Below are 12,577 nucleotides of genomic sequence, written 5' to 3'. Positions count from 1 at the left end.
CTGGCTCTGGTGAATTCTCTCACCCTCCCGCACTTCTGACTGTACCCAGTGCTTGTATAAAAAAAAAAAAAAAGTATGCATGTGTGCGTTGTGTGTGTGTGTGATCTGTTGTATACAACACACTGTGGTGTGACCACATATTTACATTATTTTCATGTCCATCTCTTATAATAGTTAACTGCTTGACTGCTTGAAAACAGAAATCTAAATCACTGATTTTCCAGTACCTTCTTCAGTACCTGTCATATCCAAATCCATATGATCTTATTAAAGCCTTAAATGTGTTTGATAAGGACCTCCTTGGTGGTACAGGGGTTAAAGACAGTGCTATCAAGCTACTGCCAGCCACTACAGCAAGAGTGGGATCCCTGGCTGGCCAGGGAGCAACCCACATGGCACAGCAGACCTCTCCTGTCTCACCTGCTGCTCCCCTCCACAGTGTATTTCAGTATATCTGTCTGTTCTGCTTCCCACTCTGTCTCTGGTGAATCCTCTCATCTCCCGCACCTCTGGCTTACAACCCAGTTCTTGTATGCATAAATAAATAAATCTAAAAAAAATTGCCTGATAAAATAGTCATGGAAAAGACAGATATTGTCATTTTCTAGAATGAAAACTGAACTAGTAACAAGTACAGCAAAGATCTAACATTAGATTGGATTTCAATTTAAATTATTTCATCATTTGGGCAAAGGTTCTGCATGTTATACATCTTTACTGCCAAATCTAATAGCTGGCTTTTAATTATAATCTTAACCGACTGCATTTTGATATGTGACAATTTCTTTTTTTTGGGAAACAGATTTTGTCCTTGACTTGTTATAATATTCTTGCTCTGTTCTCCCTCAAACTATCAAACTAGGTTTTACCCAATTGCCTTTTTTACTCAATTACTAAGATTGTCTCTGCTCTTTCTTAAACATCATCATCCCTTAGGATTCTGTCCTTGCTCTTTCATCTTGCTGTATAAATTTCCTTGGTTGATTTCAGATGCTTCCATGTCTTCAAGAGTCACCAATAAACTTCAAATTCATGAATTCAGACACTACAGAGCCTCAGGTTCATATTTTCTATTGTCAATTGTAATAGCATATCTCAGAGCCATATAAAATTCAACATGCCAAATATAAAAGATAAACTATTTTTGGTGTTTCTTGTTCCAAATATCAGATTCTATCTCTTTGTGATTTTCCTGATCTGTCTCATCTCCTGAAAAACCACAGTTACTAAGAATATAGGAGTCCTTGCCACAGGGCAAATATCAAAGTCTCGCAATAGAATAAAGACAAATGAAAATGTTTGTAGGCTTTAAGAGGACAAAAATTTGTTGGAAACTTTCACACACATCATGGCATCAATATTTGCATCATCAGTCAGTCCTAGCTATAAACATAGAAGACAATAATTCTGAAGACTATTAAATTAGATGTTATCTTTTCAAGGGAACAAATCACTATTAGGCTAATATTCTACTTACTTGTTAAACTTAGTGAAGGTGAACATCTTAAGTGCTTTTTCCCATATTTGAGATTTCAAAGATGCTTTTCTTTCTGCCTAGAATATTTTTCCCCATCCTAATCATTTAATGCTTAATCATTTTGACTCTATGGTTCAAAACTTAATTCTCAGAGAGACCTTCTATATCCAATTTAAAGCACACCCATTTTTCCTAATTCCACCCTGTGATTTTTCCATTATAGTACCTAACATACTTTCCAATTTATATTAATCTGTGTAGATTCTTGTTTAATGTATATATCACCTAGTTGGTTATGAGATCAGTGAGTACAAGTATCATGACTTTTTTAATTTCTCTGAAATTACTGATTATCACTATGTCATATACAGGGTAATTTACAATAAATGTATTTAAGTAAATGAATACTTTGGTGACTTATACTTAAATTGTAGCCACTAGTCAAATGAGGCAATTTGAATTAAAGTTAGTAAAATTAAATAACAATAAAATTCAGTTCCTCAGTCATATTAATCACGTCAACACTAAAAGCCACATGGCTACTCTGTTAGTATGTGCAGACAGACAATGTTCTTATCATCACTTAAAATTCCGTTGGACAACACTAACAGACACTAAACAATTAATAAAAGAATGGTAATAAAGTAAGGGCACTTAGAAAATCTACACTTATATTCTCCCTCTTGAACTTACACGTATCTCTTTCTATTATCTTTAGGGAACCACCTTACCATGTATCCCAGTGACAAATATTTCTCAATCCAGGTACATCCTCAAAATTATTGCTTACTAAACCTATCAAGTCACTTGTCTACCTAAAAACATTTATACTTTCTCATTGACTATAGGATAGATTTTAAACGCCTTAATATGAAGTTTATCTTATCTTCCAACTTACCACTCTGATCTCAAATGACATTGCTCATCATACACACTCCTGAATTCTACTTACAACAAGATTTCACTGTTCTATAAATCAAATACACTCTGTCTCAATGCTATCTGAAATGCCCACCCTCCTTTCCTCAGTGTAGTCCTTCCCTTGCAGAATTCAATGCAAGATCCACTTCCTTTGAAAACAATTTTTGAGCTTCACTCAATGCGTAGGTTTCTCAGCTCTCATTTCCATCACATTATATGATTATATGTTCATATATCCATTACCCTCTCTGTACTGTGAGGTTTTAAAGAAGAGGGAAATTAGCTTACTTTGTCTCAGTATCTAGACATTTTTTTTTGCAAGGAGTTATATTTTGTGTGTTATTGAAATAATGAATGAATGGGTTACAAGATTTAAAAAAATAACATTTATTCTGTGAACAATTACTCATTTTTGTGTAATTTTTGCCTATTTCCCAAACCCCCTCCTCCACCAATCACTATATACTATTCAGTATAATTTTATATCTTCAAAAAATCAATAATGCAACTTTTTTTTAGTAGCAGAAGCAGGGGAATCTTAAGTTGTTAAAAGATTTTCATTGAGTTGAAAGTTATCAGTTGAAAATGAAAACGAATAGCAAGAACATAAAAGTCTGAGTATTACCAAATAAATAGATATTATGAAACTATCCTGGTGGAAAAAAATAGCATAAAGGACCCCATGCTGTTAAAAAGCTTCATGAACTCAATAGAATACAGAGTCAACTCTTAATTCTAACATCATCTCTTCCTTCTTGGATCTTTGCTTATATCTATTTATAGATCTTGCTTCATAGCATAGACATACATCTGTTATTATTTGTGGAAATAGAAAAACAATATTATAATAACCTCATGGGGGTAAAAACTGAAACAACAGAGGAATAATATGTTCCAAATCATGTCAGAAGAACCATTTTTCTGTGAAAATATTAGAACAGCAAAAACACTGATGCTGAGTAGCTGCTTTTTTAAATTAAACTTTGCAGAACCTAACAAATTTTTTAGATATTTTGAGTTATTTTTAATCCTGTCGGTGAAATCTCCAGTTTGAAGTACACATTTTTGTCTTGCTGCAATTTAATCCTAAACTGCTAAGTTAGAAACACGGGCAGAGCTACAAGTAAGAAATTAAAAAAACATTTAGTAATCATTTGGTTAATGGGCAGTGCATAGTAGGAAGATGTAGATACAGTTATAAAGATACTGCTCATTTAAAATAGAGACCACATAAAGAAATACACTATGTGAGAAGAACATATATTTCATCTTTTTGTAAAGAGAAAATTAATCCATCACATTTCCTTATTTGATCTTACAATTTGTTAGCTTTTTATTCAAAGACAATAGTGTGACAAAATCTTGTGTGGTCTCAAAGGTTTTTTGTTTTGTCTGGTTTTGTTTTGGTGGGAAGATACACGTACTACAATTCTCTCTGTCTTTTCAGTTCTATGGGATTGTTCATAATTCAGTTAAAATATCCCATGGCCAATATTTAAATTTAGATTATACATTTAATATAGAAATTTATAAATGGAAAAATGGAATTTTTCCTAAACAAACTTCTTCGCCTCTAAAATCAACTTTTAGTCTATGTACACAAGGGTTAAAAACATTGCTTTGTTATCAATGAATATCAAATCAATTAGGCCTATCAAGAAATAAGTACTGAACAAGCACAAAAAACACACATTTGTTATATTTGCTCATCAGACACTGACTCTTGAAATACAAGATGTAAATCTTCTATGACATATTTAATGTAGCTCATATATACAAATTATGTCAATCCCCAGCACAGCTTTTCAGCACTGGGCGACTGTTGTTAGAAGGCATGCTTCAGTACACTAACACACCAGCAGGACTCCCAGCAAGGGCCATTCATCTCTAGGCAAGAGGCTTCCCAAGGATTCACTGTGAATTCTCAGTCTCAGAAAGAATGAGGATGCTTTTTAGAGAATCTGTCCCCTGGGGGTGAAGGGATCAGAGCAAAACAGTATTACCAGCCAGGACACTACGTAAAGAATGATCTGTGCTCACAGGTTGGCCTCAATCTAAAGTCATGTTTTCATTAGCACTTTTAAAGGCAATGACAGTTTGTATTTCTGGCCGTGGAAGTGTTCAAACGCCTGAGGGCACAGATTGAGACAAAAAAAGTGATAGGTTCAGATGGAAGAAAATGAAAAGTTTGCACAAGACCAAAGAAAGCTTCCCACAGAGAGTATTTATTAACTTAACAATTCTTCCTCTTAATAACTAAAGGTGTCTGTCTATTTAAGTAAAGCTAATTCCATATAGATAAATTCAGTTAAAAATACATATAACCTGAAGTCAAGAGTATGTTTTCAGCAATAGTAGTGTTCTGTAAATTCCATAAATATATAGTATAAAATATAAATTCTTATATCCACTCACATGAAAGTTTGATGCCATAAAATGAAACTGTTTCATTGTTTCATTGTTTGTGCTTTCTTGTTGTTTATATAAAATGGCAATATTAAAAAATGAATTTGTGCTCTTTAAAATAAATACTTTGCATATCAGTATATTTGATATTTTCCCTTTGTTCAAATTTTTCTGACTCTAATCTCTATTAATGCTCTAGAAAATTTGTGCATGATAATGTTATAACCATATTTTCAGCTTATTTCATCCATGTGACTATATATAATTTCACACGCATGATGTGCATTTCCTAAAAATACACATGTGATTCTGTTAATGTTTGTTACTCTGGTTATTATTTTGTTACTTTCAATCTTTTTTTTTTTTTAGATTTATTAATTTATTTATACAAGCACTGGGTACAGTCAGAAGCATAGGAGGGTGAGAGAATTCACCAGAGCCAGAGCCGGGAGCAGAACAGGCAGAAGAACTGAAGTACACTGCTGAGAGGAGCAGCGGGTGGCAGGAGAGGTCTGCGCTCCATGTGGGACCCTCACCCGGTGACCGGGGATCAAACTGGCGCTGCAGAGGCTGCAGGCAGCTTCGCAGCCCAGTGCTCAACCGCTGCACCACCAGGGGAGGACCTATTTTGTTACTTTCAATATCAAGATGAGGTTATTGAATTATACCAACATGGATGAGGACAAAGTGGTGAGCTAACTTCAAATAGCAATAAATGGCGAGAGGATGGACTGTTAATAATAGAAACAAGCTGCCCAAGAGATATAACTACCTACTCACATTGGGTTGCAGACAAACATTGAAAAAGTAAACTGGAATATTAGAAAAATATGAACCTTTTTTTTTCTTTTTTCTTTTTACTTTCAGTCATCAAAAAAAAAAAATACACAGAATGTAACATGAATATATCCTATCACTTATAAATTATGGACTTTAACTTTTAATTCAGTGTTGCATGGTTAATTGTTCATATGTACATATCTTAAGCAAAATAAATATATCTTGCCTTGCAGACTCTTCCAACTCGAGAAAGGATGGTCTTGTCAGAAGTACTGCCTTCTTGAGATGACTCACGAAAGAAGAAATATATTTTATCATCATCTGGATTATAAGTGTCTGGTATTGGGTAAGTTCCAATAAATTTTGCTCCTGTTTAAAAGAAAAGAGAGTCTAAATTAAAACAATAAAATAATTTAGCCACAGCAATACTGGTATCTTTTGTATGTAAAATGATTATCAGCAGAAAAAAAACCAAAACAAAAAAACATGAGATGAGGAAAATGAGACATACACAATTAAATACAACACAATGCAAGTGAGGGGCAAGATGGAAAGGGGGTACAATGGACTGGAGTGAATTATGGGGACTTTTGTGCTAAATGTAGTATGGTAACATATATCTAAAGAGGTGTGAACCGGTACCTCTGAATCATATATGGTGATGTAAATCAACTTTACCTCAATTAAAAAAAAATAATAAGACAATAAAAAAGTGAAGTCATTCTAAATGTACTGGAATGTAGTCAGTAATACATGTTAAGTGGAAAGGTATTTGAAATACAATTAATCCCTTTGCATTACATCAATGACAAGTCAGTTGGGGTTACTAATTTCTGCTTTAAAAAGTATTGGGTATTTAAGTTTTGGTTTTATATGATTAAGAACTAACCACAAAACCAATCTGTAGCTGGGTGATACTAGTTCAGAAATAATCCTTCTGATTAAAGTAAAGATGACACAGAGAGAGAGTGGTTATTGACGAATGATGGAAGAGTCTCATTTAAGCAGGAAATGTGAAATAGCTGGAAGGGAGTATAGCAGGATTTAAGAAGCAGCAGCAGGAGAAAAGAAAACATTTCAAAAATAAGTAAGCTGGTGGTGAAAAAGATCAACACTGACTTTTAATCCAGAGCCCTGATTGCTTTGTACCCCCCAAAGTACTGAAAATCGTCCCCCTGCAATTTCATTGCAGTTGGTGAACAGCCCAGTAAATAAGACTTTACAATAGCCTTCTTAACAGACACAGTTAATGTTTGATTCCAAATGAGGGGTAGTTTAGTCTTCACCATGCCAGCCTCTGCGGATCAGCCTTGGGACTCCCACCCAATTTCTCCTCTGCTGAAACAAGAAGCATTCAGAGGAAAAGAGATACAGGAAATACATGCATGGACTCCTCTTTGTTCTTCATTATACCCTGTTTTTCCTCTGAGACTTAGAACTCTAGTGGATTCATATGAACTTGTAACCTCACCTTGATAAGGTCCTAGATTATATCAAAATTAAGTTTTAGCAAGCCACATATGGTTCTGTTCTGAATTGTTGATAAATCACAAACACTTGGCTTTGAATCCCTGAGCAAAGTAACAAACTTCATAGTTGCAAATACATTTTTTATTTAAATATATAGTCTTTTATTTCAAAAAATGTGGAAACAAAATTTCCTACAAACATGGCATTGGGATTTCAACAATTTCATGAAAACAAAGAATCTATTCAATTACTATGTTCAAGGCACTTTTAGAACAACTAAAATTGCTAGGATAAAAGAATACAAAAATGAATAAGAACTGACTGCACTGCAAATAAGTCATAGTCTGGATCAACATATGGCTAAGATGTGGCTGAGAAGAAGGCCCAGTCTTGATGTTTCCAGTGACTTGAAAGGAGATGACAACAAAGGGTAGAGAAAAAGACAACCAACTGTGGACTCCCACAGACAAAGACAGGGCTTTAATAATAATCTATAGAAGTTTAAAAAATTTACATATCTTAACTCCAATGTTGCCAAGCTGGATGGAAACCTCCATCTGTATGTCATGTGTATATTAAAAATACAGAAATACATAAATAAATAGATAAAATCACATAAAAGGAACTGTAGTTGGTTCTTATAAGCATCTAAGTTTGAGTAACTGACAAAGAACTATCATTTCATGTATGAGATAAGGCACGTGGATAGAACCCATTAATCTAAGGTTAATGTTGCAGATGTATAAATGGACAGGGCCAATAAGGACTGAAAATATAAATTCTTATTTGATTAGGATAGAACACAAGAGGCATACAACTGAACCTATACAGAAAGCACAGGAATATGATTGGCTTGTTTTAATAAAAATGTGAGCTTAACACAAGTACAGTTTATCATAGCACTTATATTTAAGTCCAAGTAACACATACAGCATGAACAATATAATATCCCATCAGATTTACTTAATAATTGAGGTGAATTATAAATTACAAAGTAACACAGTGGTACAAAAATAATACTAAGAGAAAATGAGGTCTACCTAGAGAGAGAAAATGAGGTCTTGGAGATTTGAAACAGAAAATCATCACAGATACAAGGAATAGTAGCATGAGGGAGAGAGATGCTGATATTCAGATACTTGGATAGAAGTGGTTACATGAAATGATTGTTTGATCTTGTTTACAGAGTTCAACAAATGAAACAAAATTCTGCAATAGGGGAAAAAATACACATGGTCTAACAGGAGTACAAAAAAGAAGGGATGAATAGTCTCCTGTTGCAGAGATACATAGAACCACCCACTACTTCTATGCAAAATATTACCCAGGTGTTGCCAGATATTGCCATTGGAATAGTTAAACATTGGAGTTGACAGCATTCTATATTCAAAGAATTTTATTATGATGCCAATGGGGGAATACAGTACTTTTCAAGTTTTTTCCTTACTTTTGAACTAATGTATAACAGATGATCTTACTATATTTTTTCAGTGATTATTTGCTTTACTGGACTTTTTATTCTTTTTAAATGATTATTTAATTTATTTATGCATACAAGAGCTGGGGTGTATGCCAGAGGTGTGGGAGTGGGGGTTGAGAGGATTCACCAGAGACAGAATGGGTAGCAGAACAGGCTTATCTGCTGAAATACACTGCTGAGAGGAGCAGCAGGTGAGACAGAAGAGGTCTGCTGCTCCATATGGGTTAGCTCCCTAGCTGGAGATCGAACTTTTGCTGCAGCGGCTGCCAATAGCTTCATATTGCTAAAATTTAACCCCTTGCGCCACCTGAGAGACTCTACTGGACTCTTTTAAAGGTTGGTTCTTTTTCAAGTACTGTAAGGAAATTATTTTGGAATACTGTAAAAAAAAATTACATGATGGAGCCCTTTCAGTCAAATGTTTATTATATGAAAAAAATCTAATTATGAAAAAAGAGATAGGATCAAATAGTCCTCTATTCTGTGATTTAAATAATAAGTATACTTACAGTTAAAAATAAATACAAGTATCAAGAACATAGGGCTCCTTTCTTGCAGATTCAATTGAAGTCCTGTTTTAGGACTTTGGTGTTAGTATTTTTTGATAGAAACACTTTCCTGAGTTGCTGCCAACTTTGGGTAAATATAGGTATCATTTGATCAGTATATGACATGCATAGTTGCTGAATTAAGTAATTTAAAATCATACCAATAGACACCTGGGCTTTATTAGAGACTTTCCCCCTGTGGCATTTGAAACACATGCCCTAATAGAGATGGAGTTTGAAATCATGTATTTTCACAAATGTACTTGCAGCACGACAACTAGCACCACCGCCAGCCAAATGAAAAAGGCATAAAAGTGGCCACAGTGCATGTCATCTGCACATCTCCCTGAGAACCTCTTCACCTAGGGAGCACACCTATCTTGTGACCTGACACCTAGTCAGCTCCTCCGTTCCTTTCATTCCTGTAGTGTCTCTTTCTACCACTTCTGAAAATGTTGTGCTGTTTGTGTAGAAGGAGAATTTATAGGCAACAGAGCACTCAAGGAGAGCATTCAGTAAAAACTGCCTCCATATGTTAAAAATAAAAATTTCAAACAAAATTTCTCATTTACTCCAGGAAATTAAACAAAAACATATGCATACGAGGCGTCCTTGTTTTAATTTTCCAAATGGTTGTACTTTTTAGTTGTGACTTAAGGTTCTCACCAAAAAGTCCAGTATGCTTGAGTAACCACTCTGACTTGTATCTTTATTTCTAATTCCAGATACAGTCTAAGATTAAATTGACAAACTGTGCAACCATCTAAGATTTCCTCTAGAATGCCCCATCACATTTTGTCTTTGGAGGGAGGAAATGTTATGTTGTGAACAAATAAATTAGGATGTATAATTTTTTTTTTAAAAAAAGAGTTTAGCCTTTACCACTGACTCCACTAGCTAACTTTAAGTGATTTTGAAATAACTTGTTCCAATTTAAGTTACATTACTTATTTTAAACTTAATCTTTTCAATGTCAATTAAAACACATTCTCAGTAAAAAAAAAATGTCTTTGTGAGTTTTCATCCTTTTAGAAGGTACTTAATAGATGGATTAGTTTTTCAAAGAAGGAGTCAGGACTCATACTTGTTAAGTTGTTTAGATCTAGATGAGTCAAAGATCTAGAAAAATTGTGACAAGGAACCTTGCTTGGACTGGCAGAGGCTAGTTGATTTCACTCTGGTTAATTCTAGGCAGGGAAAAGAACAACAAAATGACATAAATATAAGCGTTGAAGGTTTTAACCTCCCTGTTTGGTTCAGTGATAAAAATGGACTCAAAAGATTCATGTAGGATCAATATAAAGGTTTATTATTTAAAATCTGCATCTTAACAGCTAAATACTCATAAGTTTAACTTAATTTTACACCTCACTTAATTTAAACAAAATCAATTTACATTTATAGGAATTTAGTTCATTACAGCATGTAAAAAGTAGGATTTAGGAATTGAAAAGGAAAACACAGAAAGCCAAATTTAACCAAAAAATTAATCAAACTGATCAGAAATGAGTAATATAATAATAGAAGAATGTGGAGAAACTATTCATTAACACTGACCCCCCATTACCTGAAGTACAAGATACCTGTTAGTTCTTTCAACCTGACAACAATTTTATAGAATCCAGGGGTAAGTTTTACATCTACATGCTAAAAGAGTAGTAAAGATTTACATGTGTTGTATCGTGTGATTGTGAAAAGTTGTAGATAATTAGTAGATATGTATACTTTATACTAGTTCTGTTCAATAGGAATTTCTGTGGTGATGATCAAGTTCTGTATCTGTGCCACCCAATATCGTAGCCCACAGTTCATATTATTAATGAGAACTTGAGCAACTATCTAGTGACTCCCATGCTGGACAGTGCAGCCATAGAGTGAGAGACCCGTGTCAGTAACTGTGCTGTATCAGGTCCACTATTAAGGAAAAAACAGAACCTTTATTCTCAAAACTGCCATCAAAATGACAATCAAGTTACCTGTCAGGAGATACGATATGTTACTCTTTTCAGAAGATGGAAGTGATGGAAGTTTGCACTTGGCTCATAGGAGACCTGGATATGCCCCTTCTTCATGCTGACTCTCAATTTGTGGAGTATGAGGTTGAATAAGATCATGTTTAAGATAACATTCATTCCCAATAATCACCACACTTCCTCTAATGGTCACTGTATCTTGTTCTCCCACAATCCTGGCCAGACCTCCATCTTTTGATGCTGGGCTGACTATATCTGGGAAATGTCCACTTCACAGAATGGAAGACAAAAAAGCTCCTTAAGCAAGCCAATCTTTTCCTTTAGCATGGCAAGTGTTTACTCATTATGTGACAAACACATGGTTTCTATAATTTCTGTCACATTCTGCCCTAGTTTTCATGGACTGAGAATTTCCTGTCTGATTGGCTCTCTTGAAGCATTGTGCTCTTTAATCCTGGTCTGCCAGTCTCTCAGCAAATGTCTGACAATATACTCACATGACCCTGATTCGAGCTAGAGTACTATGTCTTCCGCATCATTTGCTTAATCCTACTTTCTCTACTTGTCTTTGCCCTGCTACCAGACCCACATTCTCAATATGTTGTTTCCCAACATGGCTTGGAGACATGGACCTTACTTGTAACAAGTCTACTAAAGCAGGGGTTATGCAGTCAAGAGTAGAATTTAGGTTGCATCACATAATGGAAAGAATAAAGTATCAAGAGCTAGATAAACATATTTGAGTTTTAATCTCGTTTCTAGTAGTTCTCTAACACTGGGCTATCGACCAAGTATAAAATGGAAATAGTAATTCTCTCAGGATTATGCCAATGTGCAAAATAATACTTTAGAGGTGCTTAATACAATGACTCACATGGATACTACATAAAATAAATCTGAAACATTTCAGACCAGGGAGAGAAGAATTAATGAACAACAAATAAAAAAGTGGTAATAAATCAGAGACAGTGTAAAGAAGACCTATACAAAGATGATGGTCATAAAAAAATAAGTTCAACATGTATTCTTAAGGAAGTATAGACTCTTACAGATAATTTAAAGAGGAATAACAGAGGAAGAAATTAAAAAAGAACTTCAAGGTAACTTGGTGGGTGGAGCTATGAAGATTTTGAATAAATGTCAGGAAAACAATATTATTTGCTGGATAGAAAGGGAAAACAAAATTACTTAAAGTTAGTCTTACAGGATTTTAAATTTTAGATTCAATTATCCATATCTGTATATTTTTGAAGAAACTCAAGCAAAGCATCACTAAACACTTGTAAAAATCACAGAACATATTAGTGAAACAGTTAAGGTGAAGATTTATTTAGGTATCTTTATTCTCATATTAACAAACTAGTTGATTTTACACTGAGATGAAATATAAGAAATCAAATTATATTTTTAGGAGCACTTACAGGAAAAAGTTGGAAATACAGTTTTAGGGAAACAAGAAACAGCTTAAACTATTAGGATGGATGAGCTCAGAATTATGAAGTGGAAAAAGAGAGAAGAAAAA

At 34.2% G+C, this 12,577-nt stretch overlaps 1 protein-coding gene across 2 annotated transcripts in view; it reads right to left on the bottom strand.

Annotated features, from left to right (window-relative positions):
- SEMA3D (semaphorin 3D) overlaps positions 1-12,577 on the bottom strand; it is a 175,904-nt gene that overhangs the window by 47,397 nt on the left and 115,930 nt on the right. For both annotated transcript variants that reach the window (XM_054692482.1, XM_037510764.2), the window contains exon 8: positions 5,811-5,953. In XM_054692482.1, the coding sequence (XP_054548457.1) occupies positions 5,811-5,953 (143 nt within the window). The remainder of the gene's footprint in view (positions 1-5,810; positions 5,954-12,577) is intronic.

Source organism: Talpa occidentalis, unplaced genomic scaffold (genome assembly GCF_014898055.3).
Source record: "Talpa occidentalis isolate TD23 unplaced genomic scaffold, MPIMG_talOcc4v2.1, whole genome shotgun sequence".
Taxonomy (NCBI): Eukaryota; Metazoa; Chordata; class Mammalia; order Eulipotyphla; family Talpidae; genus Talpa; species Talpa occidentalis.
This window is presented reverse-complemented; position numbering and strand designations above follow the sequence as displayed.